The sequence below is a fragment of the Brienomyrus brachyistius genome, chromosome 2 (assembly GCF_023856365.1).
Source record: "Brienomyrus brachyistius isolate T26 chromosome 2, BBRACH_0.4, whole genome shotgun sequence".
Lineage (NCBI taxonomy): Eukaryota > Metazoa > Chordata > Actinopteri > Osteoglossiformes > Mormyridae > Brienomyrus > Brienomyrus brachyistius.
Genome location: NC_064534.1, coordinates 48,929,177 through 48,948,069, shown reverse-complemented (window position 1 = coordinate 48,948,069; position 18,893 = coordinate 48,929,177). Strand labels below are relative to the sequence as shown.

The following is an 18,893-nucleotide window of genomic DNA, read 5'->3' as shown; positions in this document are numbered from 1 at the left end:
TTGTGAGACAGAACAGTGACTGTCGCCACGTGAACCAGCACCATTGTCTCGCATAAAAATGATGGGGTTTGCCTTCGCCTGTCAGCCTGAATTCAGCTAATTTGCCTGTTGATGCCTGTTGTCTGTGGTCTTCCTCTTGAATTATTTTTGCCTCAAAATAACAACGTAAAAACTGAAACAATGTTTTTGAAGTATTTTGACACATGATTGCCTACTATGAACTTTTACTGCTTCCTATAGCTTTGGTCCATGTAAATTCATGCTAACGAAGCTTTTTTTTTGACAGTGTCTGTGACTGTATTCCATGTATTCCCTTTCTGTATTCCATATGCCATGGACATCCCTGAAATAATAGTCCCATACCTGGCACCGTTTTCCGCCATAGCAAAACCCAGTGTTTGAAACGCCTCTTACACTTAATTTCATGGACTCCCTGGAGGTCCAGGCACCGCTGGTGTCTGGGTTCTCACTCTGAGAGTGAGTGAGTTACCTGGAAGCACCAGGGCAGGATGGAGGCAGGCAGATCAGGTTTCTTCACCCAAGGATGGGGAAGAGGAGGAGTTGGTCACCATAGTTACACTGTTTAACTGAGCCTCATCTCCAGACAATGTGAATGTTGGAAAAGGTGTATGTATGTGGCTTTAGGCACATAAGTTAAGATCAGCCTAGATCCCCGTGACTAATCCCCGTGCCCATAGTCTCCGCACTCACCTTCCTGCACTGATAGGCTGCTCCTTTACAGTGGGCTTTTAATCAGTTTATTAATCAATCTTTTTATTCTGTTTATAGGTACTCCTTGGTTTCTAATTGCAAATGGACACTGTGCTGTCTCCTGATAGGGATGAATAATGCTAGTAACTCCTAATGAGTAATGCTAGTGATTCTGACTGATTTAATATGTTAATTAGGCTTTTAACCATCTGTAAACTCTAATCAGACTTCGATGGCAGAACTACTACTTTTTTTTCCTAAAATTATGTGAATCACCATCATCGGCAGCTGTGATATCCATTCCTCAGCAGTGATTTACAAGTGAGGGGAATCAGGGATGTGCCAAACACATTTCCCCCAGCTGTAGGGCACCAATTTCATCAGCAGCGTAGCATCTCTCTGCCCAGCTTTTAACAACTTCCATCTTTTTATTTAGCTGAATGTTGAGAGTTTTTGGTTAAGTACCCTTCTCTGAAGGGTATTTCATAACACCCTTTTTACCTGGAACGCTTGAAATGGCAATCTTCGTGTTACGTGCTGATTTCCCTAACTGCTACACCACCTGCTGTTGTTTAACTTAAATGCGACTTTGTTCAGAGCTCCTGTTGGCAGCGGGAAGAAATCTGGAATTCTGGAGTCTTCCAGTACCCCTTGTTCGATAATTTGCCCATTTGACCATTTCCTGAAATGGTAGATTCCTTAATTTGTAATAATTACAACAGCTAATTAAAATGAAGTAGTGTGGCATATTATTTGGCAGCTCTGCTGCCCCAAACCTGTGGGGGCAATGTTTGATACAAAGCCTTGGGGCTCTATAGGAAGCTAGCTAAGTTGGGCCTGCTCTTCAAGGTCCCCAGGCTGTCTCTACAGCTACCTACCCGACTGCTATAGGCATGACTGGATCCTCGATGCTCCACCATTTGCACAACTCCACCACTTGACCCCTGGTTAGCTCCTAATTTCTCATTCGCAAAATGCCTTGCCTCTGGTCCCTAATAATGCTTTACCAGCCCCTTCATATTTGCTTTGTTCTGACACGTCTCCTCTGACCCTTCCCACCTTGTCAGGTCCTGCGTAATCAGTTTCAGGTGAAGGGTGGCTTGCTCAGCACTTTGATTTGATAATCTTTCGATCACTTCAGCCATTCTCCATCATGTTGTGCTGCATCAGAGACATTTTGGACAGCTGTTGTGTCCTTTGCAGGTGCAGGACTCTTTGGTCTTGATGAGCTTCTTATGACTTGCGGTTTTCCCTCCACATGATTACTTCCTGGTCTCTGTCCCCGCATCATCCAACATGCTTCCCCATGGCAGGCTACTCCGTAGGCATTGCAGGTGTCAGTTTGGCACCAGTTCTTTTATTTCACACCCCCTAAGTGCCGACCTCCACCTCACAGCCAACATCGGAAACTTGACTGGGAGCCGTAAGCCAACTGGAGGACTGTGCGACTCACCCGGTAGCAACCTGCAACTTATGGTGCCCCCAACAGACCAGTGGGAGAGTTCTGCTGCAGACAGCCAAGATACCTGGCCTATTTTAGAAGGCCCCCCACCCCATTCCCATCCGGAACAGTGCTCATGGTCACATATGCGGGATGGCTGGCCTTCACTGCACGGAGGCTTCCGGCAGTGTGTCCATCCCAGCAAAACCACTCATGTTGTTCTGAGTTCTCCATGGGCCTTGTGCCAGAACATTACCCTGCCTTCCTAGGCTGTCATTACGTCCCAGGTTTCCTGCGGGGGTAACTCGTAGTTTCAGCATGTGTCTGTTCAGCTCTGTTCCAAGTCAATTTCATAGAGTTAAGCCAGGCAAAATTCCACCATGTTATAGGTTTTCCGGGCATTTTGGGTGCAGTTATACCCTTCAATATAGTAGACAGTTCCTGTGAATTTTCCGACTTATATATAGCTCAGGGGGTTATATTTACTGTAATTCCTGTGATTTTCCACTCCCCACCCCTTCTGCAGTTTGCCTGTATGCCAGTTTTCACTTTTCACCCTCATGCCTTCAGGACTGAAAGCTCAGTGTCTAATTTGAGCCTGGATCTGGGAGCAGTCTGGCAGTTCAGAGACTGGACCAGTGCTTCTGAGGCTCGCAGCCCTTTTCTTGGGGGCGGTCCCTGATTCGCCTTCTCTGAGCGACCCAGATGGAGTCCAGGTTGTTACAGCCACAATCAAAGGCCATCATAACCCTCTACACCATGGGTTTCAGCCTGGGGTCTGCAGAGATGTTTTATATATTGATGAAATACTGGTATTTACCCAGTGCACTTGGCGTTAAAAACAGTAAAGGAGGAAGAGCCATCGAAGTCCTTATACAGTATGATCATGCATTAACAGTAGGGAATCGTCAGCACTGGTTTATTGTCATTTGTGGATCCCTGTTTAAGAAAGGATGGAACCTTCTGCTCTATCCCTCTGTCCTCTCATATGTTTTTCCTCTTTCTCTTGTCCACCACTGTAGACTCAGATAAGATTATGTTCCAGCCCCAAAAATGCTCTTTTTTTTCCACTGTTGCCTGGATGCTGACCAAGCAGAGTTCTTTCCTCATTGTTCCATTCTTCCTTAGCATCAGATAGACAGGAGTTTTTATTTTAGTGACATTGGCGGCTTGCCATATGCCGCACCATCGCAGAGATCCCACGGGAGCTCTCTTGGCAGAGACCGGATGTAGAAGCCCGTCTCAGCCAGGGGACACCCGTCAACGATCAATCGCTGGGTCGCTGAGCTGGGCTGAAAAGCCTGAGCACCTGCAGGAGTGTTCAGTGTTTGTTGTGAATGGTCTCAGTTGGAGCGCGAGCTTCATGATGAGTCGACTACAGATTCAACATGTTTATGCATTAGAATGCCCACCTGTTGAGCCAATCAGATAACATTGCAAAAGTAAGAAAAAAAAACACACATAATTGTAGGTTACTTTATTAACTTTAGCTTGATTTCTAGCACTTAGGTTTTTCCTTGTTGTTCCCTTCTGTTTGGAACACCGAAAATGGAAACCTTGCAATGAATGCCTCTAACTGCAACCAAGCTGTAGAGCTGTAAATGTGTCCCTCGGTATTACATAATGGTGTCAGCACAGCCCCCATCTCCTTCAGGAATCACTTTAGTGAATCTTCAAGGTGAGAGAACTAGGAATCCTTTACTGCTGAACCATTTCCTTATGCTACAATAGTTATAAACGTGATTAATAGTAATACAGAGTCCCTGTGTTCCCATGATTCTGTGGGGTCTAATGTGCTCATCCAGCTTGACAGATTTCTGTGGGCCTTTGTAGGCCCAGTGGTGCTGCTTGTACTTCTGCTCAGGTTCCTGCTGGGCTGCTCCTGTCCCAGTTCGGTGCGGACAGGTTCTTCTCTAAGGAACAGCCTCAGCCTACCTAACTTCCAGAGTGCAGTTTGAGGCGGATTGGACTGTGCAGTGAATTGTGGGTTGCCGTTGGGGGATTGCTGGGAAAGGGGATGCGCCAGTGCATCCTGGGTGACACCCCCGCCCTGTCACTGAAAAATGACAGAATTCCAATGAATTATGAGGTTGCAACTGAAACCTACAAATGGTTTACGTAAGTGATTAGAATGTGAGATCATAATCCATCAGCTTATCATTTCCGATCGCTCAGAGCTACTTCAGGGCGTAAACCAGCAGTGGTCAGTCTACAGGTCTTTAACCGTTGCACCACCTTCGGCCGTGAATATCATTGTTAGCATTTAATTGAATAAAAAACACAAACTGGGCCAATCCTCGATTCTATGGTACAATTTTATGAACCAGTCTTAGGGGAAGAGTAGTTTGAAGAATAACAGCGAATCAAAGGGATGGCAGGAGACGGGTGCTGTTGAGGATCGGAGGTTTCAGAAAAGCAGTGCGCTCCTCTTCCTTTATGCAGAGAACCTCCCCCCACTGTGGCATTTCTCTGCTCGCTCTGATCCCCATTCAGTCCCAGGAAGTGAATGTAGAACTTCTGCACGTGGCTGTGGCTGCTGATGTGCAGTTTCAGTGTCTCTCAGCTGCTTTTGGGTTTTGTGTTTTGAAATATTTTCACATGAACTGTCAAACTTTTAAAACCTCCTTTCAGTAAATCTGAAGCAAAAGAGAGGTAAAATGTAAAAAAAAAAAAAAAAATCATGGTAAGCTTCATTTTATTTGTTAAATATCATGAAATCTAGAAAAATCCAACAAAGCTCCTTAAGTGATGTGATAAAAAAGCAAATAATACTAATTTTAAAAAGTTTCAACGCAGCAGCTTTTGGGCACAGTGTTATTGGCTGCTCCTCACCGACAGCTTCTCTCTTTCCTACCATCCTGCATGAGGATCTAGCTCATTTAGCAGTGAAACATGTGGTTATTTGCCTGTTTAATTCTCTCTTAATTAATGCCCCTGACAGTGTGAGGTGGCCTCAGTGTTTTCTCAGTACTAACTAGCTGAGTTTGACCCCCGGGGTCTGCGATTGCTCTGGGCTCTGCCCATAAGCTGCCCAGGATGGTGCTGGCGCTCCCTGCATCCTGTCATGTCTCTGATGCTGTCAGGGCCTCCTGTCCGCTGCTGTCATAACCAGTGGCTTCACTCCAAATCTCCGCTGTCATTATGCGCGGTCCTGTCAACGATCTTTGTGAAAGAGAAATATGTGCGTGGCTTTGGGAGCATGTGAATGTGTGTTTGTTTTTTTTGGGGGGGAGGAGGAGCAGGGGGGCAGCCATAAAACAGAGCAAAAGAGCAGTGAGGGTTACTAACACACATTTATCAGTGATGAGATCTAGAATTTACTGCCCTCCCATCATGCTCCAGGACCATGATCGATGCGATTAGCTGCGGTCAGCGTGTGAGTGAGTCTGTGCTTGTAATTCATTTTTCAGTTTATGTTTAATCGCCTATTCTTTGCCCATAAAAACTATGTTGAGTCATTTTGTCTATTTTTTGTGATATTCAGTGCAGAACATCCAACTCACAGTGGTGCCTGATGGTCCGCTGTTGACTGTGCATCGCCTGTTTTAGGATTCTCCTCCAGCGGGAAAGCCACTCTGATGGAGGATTTCTTAGTGGAAGTCCCCTTCCCAGTTGTCAGCCTGATTTTCATGCTGGGGAGACGGTCTACTCTAAGACTCCCACGCATGACTCAAAGTCCTCTGGGGACTAAACTGATCTGATGTTGTCCATCTTCTCCATGGCAATGGTGCAGTATAGCAGGCGTGAGGGTAGTGATGCTTGTCTGGCTCTCAGGGTGGACTCATCACCTGCATATTGGAATTCAAGGAGACTCCTTTGGTCGTTAAATTGTTCCTTCAGACCCAGTCCCCCACACTGATGTTCCACCCTGTCAGTGCAGCAGATGGATGACTCACGTGTGCCTTTTTGGCTACAGGAAGCCCTAAATTAAAGAGGATGGAGGGGTGGGAGTGATGGCAGCTGTGTGAAGGCGTTTGGCATGTGTGAAAATGAATCATTATATTAATTAGAGCAAAGTTCACATACAACATTTTATTGCAGAATGTTAAATCTGTCATAAATATATATCCTTGTTGCATGATTAAGGCTGAGGTCATTTTTTTATCACTCATTATTATGTGTGTGGACACTCACACAGTCGGCGTGCTTCTCTGTTTTTACATTTAACTTCACTTCCAGATGTGCTGACTATAATGATTTCCTTTTGCCCTGTTCAGTAGCTGACTAAGTGCGAGATGCTCTGGGAGGTGTGGTTGGCCAGCAGGGCGGCACCAGTGTGCTGCCTTATTTTTAAATTAAAGGAACGTTGTTTTATCACACCATAGATGCCATCACTGATTGTTAAGCCTGCTGTTTTCAATTTAGTTTTCTTTAATGGCTTATTGGGATTACTTTGTGTGGACTTCCGAAGAGTTTTACGCATGCTGTTACATGTCCATTTGGGTCAGATTCCCATGATGCATTCAGATGAGTTCATCTGGTCTTGGAGGTATATGCTTTGAACATGCCAGAGTGGCTAGTCCAACAGAATGCCCTTTCTTAACGTAGCCCTCCTCCCCCTCGTAGATGATTCTGGTGACGAGGAGCCTGCCTCCCAGTCGGACAGAAGTGAGATTCAGGGTACGCTGAAGACTCTAGCCAGCAAGCTTGATGACCTGAGCACCTGCAACGACCTGATTGCCAAGCATGGGGCAGCTCTGCAGCGCTCCCTGAGTGAGCTCGAAGGCCTGCGTGTGCCCGTGGAGGGTGGGGAGAAGATAAAGGCCGTCAACGAACGGGCCACGCTCTTCCGTATCACCTCCAATGCTATGATCAATGTGAGTATAGTGCCTGTCGCAGCCGGTGCTATGATCCATCTGAGTACAACAACTATTTGTTTGGTGTTAGTTACTTTTAATCAGAGTGACTAACACCTCAAAAAACAATAATCATTCAGGGTATAGTAACCATCCCTGTCAGCTTTATGATCCATGCAAATACGACTGCTGTTTGCTATTCTAAACACGGTAACTTATCACCTTCAAGGCCTTAATCAGCTAGAGTAATGTAACTATTTTTGTCAGCATTATGATCCTTGTGAGTAAAATTTTTTAATATAATGTTTATCACTGTCAGATTAGAGTGATGATCCCAGTTAGTGTAATATATTGTTAGCATTTATATTAGTTGGAATGCAATTGTTATTGTTAAAGATTAATGTTATTGCTGAGAATACAATTACTGTCACCTGGAAAGTGATTGTCCTTGTAAGTTATGGTAACCATCACTCCAAATGCTAGGATCAGCGTGAGTACAATAACTGGTAATATAGTGTTAATCACCATCAGAGGGATAATCAGTGTGAGCACAGTAGCTGTTAATGTAGTTAGCTAATTATCATCCTCGCTGCTGTGATTGCATACAGTAATCGTCATCTCCAGTCAATATCATTGTAGGGAATATAATAACAATGAATTAATAGTGTTTCCTAATCCGTCCTCAGGGACTCACAGCCGGTCCATGAGTTTTGCTCCTACCGAGCTCCCCGCCAAACAGTCCACATTTTTGCGCCCTCCCAGCTCCTGGTAGGATTAAAAATGTGGATTGTCTGTGGGCTCCTATGGAGTGGACTGTGAAACACTGAATTAATGTAGGTGCAAAGTAGTAAGATTTTTTATTTGCGACTTAAGTGCACTGCTTTCCCATGCAGTGTCATGCCAGAGTGTCGATTCTGTCCCCTCTGGAAAAATGCAGATCTGTGCTCCTTAAGTATATGTAATTAATACCATGGCTCATCAGAGAAAACGGTCCATCCACCCATCCTTCTCCCAAGCGCTTATCCTGGTCAGTGCTGTGTTGGGATGGCAGTACAGGACACAATGCTGGGGTACACCTACAGTACAAACCCCTTCTACCTGTCTACAGCTTTCTGAGCAGCCACCAGCCTGCCCTGGCCCCCGGGAGTGCCACCCCATGGGCTCTGCCTGTGTTACACAGCGTCTCGGATCTGGTTTATTCTGGAGTGTAACGCAATGTCACGGGGATAGCAAGGAAGACCTGGGAAAGTTGCAGTGACACCTAGACATGCGGTCGGCCGTCATGGTCTGGCTGTGGTTACTGGGGCTGAGTTACACTGATGCCTTCATTGGGAGTGGAATGCGGTACACATGACGATCTGTCACGTGACCTGTCACCCATTCCCCCTCCTCTTCATAGGTGGAGGCGTATTTCACCTATCATCAAGTAATGTATTCAGTGTTAATTTCAAGGTATCCTGTGATCAGTGATGTCAAGTGCCACTCGAGGTAGGGGGGGAGGGATCCCCCAACCAAGATAACATTTTGTTATTATCTTCCTTGGCAGCTGAGGGAGTTGGGCTGTGTACATATGTGAGACTGTGCATGCACATACGTGCGTGTGGACATGTACGGGATTGTCTTTTATTCTCTCATCCATTTTTTTTGTTTTGCAGCTGTATTGTGTGTGTGTGTGTGTGTGCCCACCCACCCTGTGATGGAGTGGTCTTCCTTCTCTGCACCCTCTGCTTCCTGGGAGAGGCTCTAAGCTGTGACCCTGTATTGGATAAGGAGCTGGAATGGGATGGCTGAATTTTATTGATTTATGTTTTTTATTATTAGTTTAAGAGATTTATGTGTTGGGGTGTGTTTGGCTGTAGTGGGAGGGGGCACAGTGACTGCCAGTGACCAGTGTGCTGATTTAGATCTGTTACCAGATCTGCTGTGGGGGGAGAACAGGAATAGCACCCCTCCCCCCATTAGCTGCAGTGCTGTCTGCCCCCTGTTCCAATCACTACAGAAGGAAAAATCCTCCTGCTGGACAGATGAACAAGGTTTGTCCTGTTTGTGCCTCTTTTCCTTTTGGGTGGGGTGGAGTGCAGGGGGGGGGTGGTTGGGCTCATGGTTCCAGCTCTGACTTTTGCAGGAAAGAAACGCACAGGGGGCTCGAGTTGCGGTCTTACTTTACCCACTCATCCTCAGCTCTGTAAATGTCACATCGGGCTGGTCCACCTGCCGAGGTTCGGCTTTGGCAGAGCGGTGTAATTGGACAACTTGGCCAGAGTGGGCAGGTGGTGAAATCCGGTAACACCATGACTGTATAATGTGTGTAAATATTTGGTTTTTATCTTTAGTTCTAAGTTCTTGTATATTCCAAAATAAATGTCAAATGTGCATTATAGTGCATTTAAAGAGTATCACTTGCTTAGAATTATGTAGAAACTACTGTGTTATACTTTTTAAAATAAATTAGTAAGTGCCACGCTGACTTCTCGCCAATAAACAACTGAATGTTTGGTTGTGTGTGTGTGTGGGGGGGGGGGGGGGGGGGGTGACAGCAGGCTGAGGGCCCTTCCCACTGTTCTGGGGTCATGTCCACCTCTGTGCAGCTGCTTTTGCAATGTATGTCATTCTGCTGGCTGCAATGAGAAAGGGAGGTGGAGAGAGTAAGCCTAAACAGGGGGAGGGGGGTCAATGTGTGGAAGGCGGGGGCCCCCATCCCCTGGGCTCTTGGGCCCACTTACAGCTGCAATGCACCTGCTGCATTTTGAGCTTGCTGCTGGGGTTTTGGAATCATATCTTCACTGGCCTGCGGGACAGAAACTGTGCCTGGGCTGTTCTGACCCGTTCAACTCCCCTGTCCAGCTGAAGCAAGCAGCTCTCGCACAAAAGTGAAACATCGGCAGGGTCACGCACCATGGTGGTGTCGTGTTCGTGCTGACCGTAGGAACAGTATAAGCTGTTGTGGTTGGATCATGTGAGAAGCTCAGGAAACATGTTGAGTCTCCCCCCCCCAGTGAAACCGTGTGTGTTGATCATGAGAGAGATGCTGATCTCTTGATCATGAGAGAGATGCTGATCTCAGTACCTGCTGTGCTGAGAGAGAGACCAAAAGAGAGTGGGTACCCCCAGCCCCCTGTCCCGGCTCTCACCAAGCCTCAGACAGTGTCGACCCTGGGTCATTCTTACTGCTGTATGCATGTATATCAGCTCATCCCAAAAGCTGTCAATGGCCTCAACAGGCTACCAATCCCATGTAATCCCTCCTTCCCCTTTGTTGAAATGTCTCACTTTCACATGGCTCTGTCAGAATGAGGAAGTGAGACAGTCACATGGGATTTTTACGCAGAAGTCGTTAAGTAGGCTCGGGATACTGCGTGCCGGCTCGGTTGAAGGTAAGCGTACCTCTCTTGCATCCCAGCTCCCTGGCCTGTGCTCCAGGCTGACTGAAACACTTCACTGAAGGTTCAGCTTTGAGGGGGGGGGTGGGCACTAGGATGAGAGGTGGTAGAGGGCGTGGTCAGCAGCCCAGGAATTCTTAGAGACGTATCTATAGTGTGCCCTTCAGGGGCCTGGCTTCATGTGCTGCCTGAGCAGGCTGTGAACCGGCTTTTTATTTAATTATTTATAGTCATTTACATGCCAGGTAGATCTCAACTCTTGAGTCTTGTACTGATGGAGTGTATGAAAGTGTTTTCTTGTGTTTACATCACGGGGGGTGATGGTAAGCTTTCTTTCTGAGGGTTGTGGCTGTTCTGGGGTGAGGGGGACAACAAAAAAAAGCACCTGCCGTTTCACCATATGAATGTTTGCATTCCTCTAGTGGAACGTGGAGCTCTGTGTCACCGAGGACACTGGTGATGTAATGCAGAGTGTCCAACTATGCGAAGCCACCGACCCATTGCTTTGATTGCAGAATCAAAACTAGACATTTTGCGTGGGGGCCATTTTGGGAACAGTCTTCAACAGAGAGATGCCAGCATGTCTGACGGCCCTGTGGCCCCTCAGTGGCTGAGTGACCTCTGATTAGCAGGCGAGTCGTTGGGGCAAACGTGGCTCACGGGTTTTAGAACATAAGCCACCCCCAGCCTGGACATATTCCACTGATCCCAGGTCAGCACGGGGGGGGAGCGTAGCACCTGACTTTCATTAGGAAGCACAGATGTCAGAAGTATATTTGAAAATATTTTGGGACTCATCATGTCCGTTTTTTAAATAACAATTTTAATAACCCTTAACCTTTTTCAGTTCTCATATTTAATATTAAAGTTATTTAAAAGAAACTAAGATTGTGTCACCAATCCTATCAGCCCTGCACTTTCATTTTTATTTTCCCTGAACTTTGACATTTCTGAGCACTTTGTTGAGTTCAGAACTGCGTCCTGGTTGGGTTTTATCCCCCATGTGGCAACAAGAAGCTGCTGAAATCACTGATACTGATTTGAAATGTTTCTAAATAATGTTATTTGAAGTATAAAGAGAGGTTTTAACCGTCGAGGTAAACCTGCAGAGCGGCTGAGTGATGCTGTGTAGTCTGTGTGCATGTGCATGTGTCCAGGCTTGCCGCGACTTCCTGGATCTAGCGGAGACGCACAGCCGGCGATGGCAGCGCGCCCTGCAGCATGAGCGTGAGCAGCGCAGCCGCCTGGAGGAGACCATCGAGCAGCTGGCCAAGCAACACAACACCCTGGAAAGGGCCTGGAAGGAGGGCCCTCCACTGACAGCCAATACACCTGCCACCGCCGCCGCTCCCGCCCCGGCCAAGGGTGAGGCTTCCTCACCGCCTGCCCTCCTGCCTGCTCTCTGCTTTGCTCTCATGACCCATTGGCCATTGCGGGCTTTCTAACTGAGCGACAGCCATGTTTATCTAGCTTAGTTTACTACCCACCTGTGCACAGGTGGCGTAACCGATTCTTCGAACTGTCAAATTCTGCGTTACATACCCCGAGCCCTCGGGCGGGCCGCCAGTTGGGTTCCAGTTTCTACTGCAGCTGCGGCTGATGCTGTCCTCGTGCTTCCAGAACGTTCTGAGCGCTGCATAGCGAGATACCAAGGCTGTATCAACCATAAAAGCCCACCAGGTCCCACCTTTGGTCGGTTTCCACACCTCGTTTAAAAACACCATCACCTTATTAGATATGACTTGTTACAGTGTGTCACCTATCAGGACTGGCTAGCCACATCCAGCCGGTCTCACATCCTTCACCTGTGGCAAGGTCACTATGTCCCTTGTGCCCCCCGCAGGCAGTGAACGGCCACAGAAAGGGGAAGCGAGTGACGAAGATGAGGATACGGAGTACTTTGACGCCATGGAGGACGCGCCTGCCTTTATCACCGTGACCGCCACAGACCACACCCAGCACAAGTAAGCCGGAACCCGCAAACACTGTTGCCACAACAATCCAGTAATCAAGTGCCTCACTACCCCCATGTCCTCTTCCTCCCATGTCTCCATTTCATAGTGTTCTCTGTTTAAAGAAAACGGGACCAAATCATGCCTCAAAGCAAACCAAGAGCACCATCTAGAGGGGTCAAAAAATACAGCAAATGGTTCATGCGGCTTCATTTAGCCATAACTATTGTTTTAAGCTTCTATTTTTTTGCCCCAATTCTAGGTGTGTACTGTTGGTTTTTTTTCTTGCCTGTTCTGCCTTTAGAACTAAATTCAGAGCTGTCAGCCTCCCTCTGTGACATCCCGCATATTCACTTGATAGATCTGGGTCAGCCCGTCGCTTCTGTCTGGTCAGCAGCATCCTTGTCCTGTCAGTAGCTTCCTTGATGGTCATGGAGAGGATGCAAGCAGACAGAAACTCGTTGGATGTGCTTGTGTGCATCGGCATGTATGTGTGTGTCTCCTCCTGTGTTCTGTGTTCGCAAGATCTATCTGTCTCTCCCTGTCACCCTGTCTCTCTGTCAACTCTCTATCACTCTTTCTCTCTCTCTCTCTCTTTGTCTCTCTCCCTCTATTCAAGGCTCTCTCACTGTCACCCTGCTCATTTCACTCTGAGTACGTGTGAGTTCACACGTGTCTGTGTAAAATGATTACTCAGACCCTAGCGGTGACTTTGCTGAGTTCTGTGCATTTCAGACGATCCGTAAGCAACCTGAGCGGAGCAAGCGGAGGTCACCCCAGCGACTGGAACCATGACGACAACGTGAGACTCTTTCATTTGCTCTGTGCTGTTGGGTGGCCTGCAGCACTGTGTCAGTTAGCATAAGAGCTCCAGAATAATCTTTTCAAATCAGGTCGTAAATTAAATTTATAGGCCAGTTGTTTCTCACATGAGATGATTAGCTGACATACAGCCGACAATCATTGTTACTGTAGGAGTCTATCATTGTGTTACTTTGAAGCACATGTCAGGTTGTCAACAAGCAGATATCTGAAGAATCAGACTAATCATGCCACATAAATGCGAGGGACCACAGGCCAGAGAGGAGAGCCAACTGTGCTAGGGGTGATGAGCATCTCGTGTAAAGGGGAGGGGCAGCAGGCAGGCGTAAGAGCAGCCAGAAAGGCCAGGTCTGCAGTCAGTTTGCCGAACTTCACTAATCATCGCATCCTTGACATGGAACCTGTAGAATACAGACTAAGGCTGATTTTCTCCTCTAGTTTTTTTGAGCAACGGGGTCCTCCTGACTATCTTCCTCATCAACATTGCGCACATTTCTCTTTTTGGGGAAATATTTTAGCGCATTCATCTGAAAATGCAGCAATATTTTAAAACATAGCTTGTGCAAACATTGTTGACAGTTATTTTTAAATTATTGATGTTTATTGAAGTAATGTTACCAGTATTATGATTCACTGAGTTCGTTAATGTTAGGTTAGCTGAACCATTATTTCATGATATATCAATAATAATTACACTAGTATACAGTGATTTTGGTGCCAACGATGTTTGAATGGTTTTATATAAAGTTTATGGTCCTGATTAAGAATATGACTTCAGTTGTGCCAGATTGGTTCTAGTTTCTGAGATATTTAATAGTTAATTAATTAACACAACTTGTTTGAAAGGCATTCAGAATTGCAAGAATATTTTCATTTGTTACAACTAGTAAGTAAAAAAGTGTAACATCATACAAGAAAGAAATGTAAAATATCTAACAGTGACAGGAAAAAGTTATGTATGATTTGATTCATTAATACAGTATTAATTAGTTATTAATTGTTATTAATTTCAATGCTTCAAAAAACGCTATTTATGCGATTTCCCTTTATGTGTGTCATTGGAGCAATCACATTTGAGACTCCAACAGTAGTCTGCCTTCATGTGTATATCCCCTCTACCTTGATATCTCTCCTCCATCACCTTTATTTCCTGGTGGAACCTCTCGCCTTGGTCCTCGCTGAAGTCTCCCAGGTTATCTGGAAATCTGTTTAAATGGCTATGGAGTGCATCTTTATACTTTTTATTAACTCCCAAATTTCTGAAGTTAGCAAGCACCAATTCTTCATAATTGTCTGCTCTGTGATTACCGAAGTAGTTCTTCACAACAGAGACGGAATTCTTCCAGGCCAAAGTCTCAGTGTCATTCATGCATTTGGTAAAATTGGAATCGTTCAATGAGTTTACAAATCTGAGGACCATCATAGATTCCCGCTTTTAGTTTTCCATGCTCAGTCCAGGGAATGATCTACAAATGTACTTGAAGCAGTTACCCGTTTAGTTGTTTTTCAGCCGTGTTCTCTCCTCAGATGTAGCAGAATACATCAGGATTGTTCATGCTGGCTCTTCTTGATGAAGTCATAATTTTTACATGTATTTATATACTTGTTAAGACAGAACCTTTTGGGTATAAACCAAGACTGGGTCGACAAACTTGTACTGTAGCCGACTTCTCTCCTCTGCAAATTCACAGATGAATTCTGGCTTTAAACAGTTGCTTTTATAGCATTGTAGGCCTACAGATTGAAATACATTGAATATTATATGGGATATTTCATTACCTAACACACTGTTAAAGAGTCAACAGACAGACCAAAAGCTATTGCGATTGTTATCACACACAAGTTACATTGGGGGAATGCATTATTTTCATGGGTGTCCAGTATCTCAAAAACTAGAACTAGTTCAACAAAGTAATGGGATTTTGATCCTTTCAGCACCCTCAAAATACCCTCAATCCATTCAAAAAACCTTGGCACCTGACTTTTTTTTTTGTAGACCTGTGTTAGAGAACTGTCTCTAGTTAATATGTCACATTGCGAATGTTTCTATGAACTGTAAAATCTATATGTCTAACATTAGCTAGATAAATCTACCTTTCTCTCACTTCTCTCCTCTCTGTCTTTTTCTCTTGTTTCTGTCTCCCGTTCATTGGGCGTGTAGGCCCTTAGACATCCGACCAGGTTGGGTGTGTGCACGGATGCGTCTTGTCACGCATCTCCGCTTCCTGTATCTTTCATTTCATATTGAAAGCTCTCTGCAGAGTCATGTAATTGCAACTTCACAATATTCTGAATTCTGAAGCAGCAGCGGCAATAATTTTGCAATCACTCCAAAGTGCACTAAGTAGAAACTCTGAAATTATACCTCAGACGAACAATGGCAGGGTTTTTGGTGGATAGGGCTTTTCCTGTGGTTTATATGTATATACATGTGGCACAGGGGTAGCCAATGAGGATGGAATAACAGGGGTCACCTGGCCACCACTTCCGAGAGGGTCATTGACATAGCAATCCTGCAGTACCCTTTACCCTAAGCCATAGTGTGGAAACAGGGACTACAAGTTAATGGTTAACTCGTTTACGTCATTGCCTTACTATACTTTACTGCTATATGCCATGGAAGAAAGGGGGAGAGCAGTGGTGGGGGGGCTAATGTGCTATTTTCTTGACCAACCACATCATTTCATCCCCCAGTAATTTTTGATGACTTTTGTAGTCGTAGCCATTTACATCTGGCAGCTCTAACTTTAGTGGCAAATTCCAGGGGAGTTTATTGCGCTTGTGGGATGCTGACAGCGCTTTTCCACGGGCTTCTGCAGCACACGCAGCATGCACTTTGATGAGTGTGTCAAAGCTGAGGCTGCCATCCGCACGCTGGGGGGCTTTTCATGCCTGCCTGCTGTTCAGAGTAGTAATGCGGCTGATTGGCGATGACCATCAGTCATCCGCATCATGGGGCTCTGCCAGGTGAGCAGTGAAAATGATTCCCCAGCCATCTTAGACACCCGCTGCTCTGGCAGGAGGCGGGACGTTTAAAGCCTTTTGTTCGTTCAATTCTGTTAAACTCCGGTGTGATTTAAGTGTTTGGATGTGACCCCACTTGTGGCTTTTGGGTGAGGTTTGCCCCGCTTGGAGGAGCAGGCAGCCAGAAAGTTTCACCTCTCTGTCATCTGCCATGTGCAGTACCAGAAAGACACACGACAAATTTAAATGGTCTCTGGGGCCTGTTATCATGACCTGTTTTTCACTATTTATGGACACAAGAATAGCTGGAAGCTGTTGGCATTATTAGCATGACAAATAGTATAGCACTTAAGAGTTGTTCAATTCTCCATCTATAACAGGTCCTATTTGGGCTGAATCAGTGTGATCACCTGCACCAGACGCAGCTGTGGTCGAGCAGGAGTGCTTGGACCCCCATTAGAGTCTCACAGTAACTGCCCTGCCACTGGCTCTTAAATGGCAGAGCCATATCTGCCCCATCCCCTCAGCACCCTGCTCGGTTTTCTGGAATCTTCCCTTAGTAGTCTCCTTATTCTGCAGCAGTTGTCATTTTTTTCAATCACCCACTACTCGCAGTACCTAGCATCCTGTCCTGCTTTTGCTCGTCCTGCCTGTGCATGTTCCTATGACTGAGTGACAGCGGTCCTTCCCACAGGTGTCCCCCACCTGTAACGACTCCTCGGTAGGGAAGGAGCTGCGCAGGAGCAGGCGCAGCCGCATCCCGGACAAGCCCAACTACTCACTCAACCTGTGGAGCATCATGAAGAACTGCATCGGCAAGGAGCTCTCCAAGATCCCCATGCCCGTGAGTCAGCCTCCCCAAATCGCCGCTCTTATTAGCAGAGGAACCATGATGCATTCTGGGTATAAACGACCTGCCGCTGCCCACCTCTCCGCAGGTGAACTTCAACGAGCCGCTGTCCATGCTACAGCGGCTGACGGAGGACCTGGAGTACCACGAGCTGCTGGACAAGGCGGCACGCTGTGACAGCTCTCTGGAGCAGATGTGCTATGTGGCAGCCTTCTCTGTGTCCTCCTACTCTACCACTGTGCATCGCACAGCCAAGCCCTTCAACCCGCTGCTGGGGGAGACCTACGAGCTGGACCGGCTGGAAGACTATGGCTATCGCTCCCTCTGTGAGCAGGTGAAGCTGAGGCTGACTGGGGGGGGGGGCTGGTCACAGAAAAACAAGTCAATGTTTATTTATCAAATGCACAACTAGATGCAATGAAATGAGTTCCCCTGAGAGCTCTCTATAACAAATGATGGAAATACGTAAAGAAAATAAGAATAACATGTGCAGATTGAATGTCTGGCTTGCACACATAGGGAGAGGCCCAGTTCTTTATGATAAAAACACCAGGCAGTTTTATTCTGAGCTCAGTCAATATCTTGGTCGATCCGTTTCTTATTATGTATCCAGTCTGTTTGTGAGTGCCTCCTACTGGTTGACCAGCAGCAAACCCATACTCAAAGATGCAGAATCATATAGGCGTAAACCGTATATGTGCGTAACAGGCACAATGAAAGAGTCACAAGAAGAGCTAGAGGCTGACACTTGGTGGAGTTGCTAAACCTACTGCACTTTGATATGCCCCCTTAGGTTAGTCACCACCCCCCGGCGGCGGCCCACCATGTGCAGTCACTGCGTGGCTGGTCACTGTGGCAGGAGATTACCATCAGCAGCAAGTTCCGTGGAAAATACCTGTCCATCATGCCTCTGGGTAAGACTGCCGTGTCAGTAGGGCATCTCCATGGTAACCCTGTCTTGTTCACCTTACACTCCAACACATAGGTGTGACTTAGTGTTATTATTATCCACTATGATGGATTCCGATGAAATGTGAACAAATTCATGCTGCATCCTAGGCTGAATAAAAATGACCCTAAATAAACTTGGCGTAAATGTCTCATGAACTTTTTAAAATAAAAGCTGCTTCTTTTATCACACTTTTGCCCTGAGTTATATTGATTTACTTTTCACACACAACTTGGACATTAATTGAGCAGTAATCCATTCGATTATAAAAAAAATCCCCATTCTCACAACCTGGGTTAGTAATAAAAATGTGGGTGCAGTCAATAGCTCCAGTTACTCTGGGAAAACCTGCTCTCCCATATAATCCAGCTGTTATCTCCCTCCTTGGTTCAGAATGAATGTATTGAAACTTTAACACATGCAGTTGCCTTTTATACACTGCTGACAATTCTGTAGATTGTGGACTTGTGAATTCCAAAAAGATCCCTGTGAACCATTTGAAAATTCCCTGTAACAAAAACGCAAAGCTACCAGGAGCTGGAGAAGTGGAGGTACAGCAGAGGTCCTCACTTCCAAGCTTAATAGCTGGTCCAACCTTCACATTGAGGTATATGACAGACTCTTTTGTAAAGCTATACCACTGGAAAAACTTACCATTGTTATAAAATGCACTTGGGTTTAACCTGTCTTGAATTTTCCGGCAACAAAGAAATGCAGCTATGTTGTCTGAAACTGAAACAGACCTAAACTTCCTCAAGGAGTGGTTTAAATATAACTGCTAATCCAGCTTTATACAGTACTGTGTAAATTCACTGGTGCAACACACTTTAATTTAAACTAAATTTAAGTGGAAATGAAACTGAGAAGGTTTAGATTTAACCAGAATGAAATGTAAACTAAATTTAAACTAGATTTAAATTTTGATGCAACAGGGTTAGTAGATCAATCTTGATTTCATTCAGTTTAAAAGTTAAATCATGTTGGTGCAACCCAGTCTCCCAAAGTAACTTACATAACATAGAAATTGG

At 45.8% G+C, this 18,893-nt stretch overlaps 1 protein-coding gene across 4 annotated transcripts in view; it reads left to right on the top strand.

Annotated features, from left to right (window-relative positions):
- Positions 1–18,893, top strand: part of osbp2b (oxysterol binding protein 2b) — a 50,408-nt gene that overhangs the window by 22,801 nt on the left and 8,714 nt on the right. For 2 of the 4 annotated variants that reach the window (XM_048980668.1, XM_048980688.1), the window contains 8 exons: positions 6,719–6,969; positions 11,486–11,693; positions 11,826–12,020; positions 12,172–12,292; positions 13,016–13,082; positions 16,761–16,910; positions 17,005–17,250; positions 17,710–17,830. In XM_048980668.1, coding sequence (XP_048836625.1) covers positions 6,719–6,969; positions 11,486–11,693; positions 11,826–12,020; positions 12,172–12,292; positions 13,016–13,082; positions 16,761–16,910; positions 17,005–17,250; positions 17,710–17,830 — 1,359 coding nt within the window. Of the gene's footprint in view, positions 1–6,718; positions 6,970–7,000; positions 8,982–11,485; positions 11,694–11,825; positions 12,021–12,171; positions 12,293–13,015; positions 13,083–16,760; positions 16,911–17,004; positions 17,251–17,709; positions 17,831–18,893 lie in introns of those variants that run through there. The other 2 variants (XM_048980697.1, XM_048980678.1) reach the window with 2 other exon arrangements.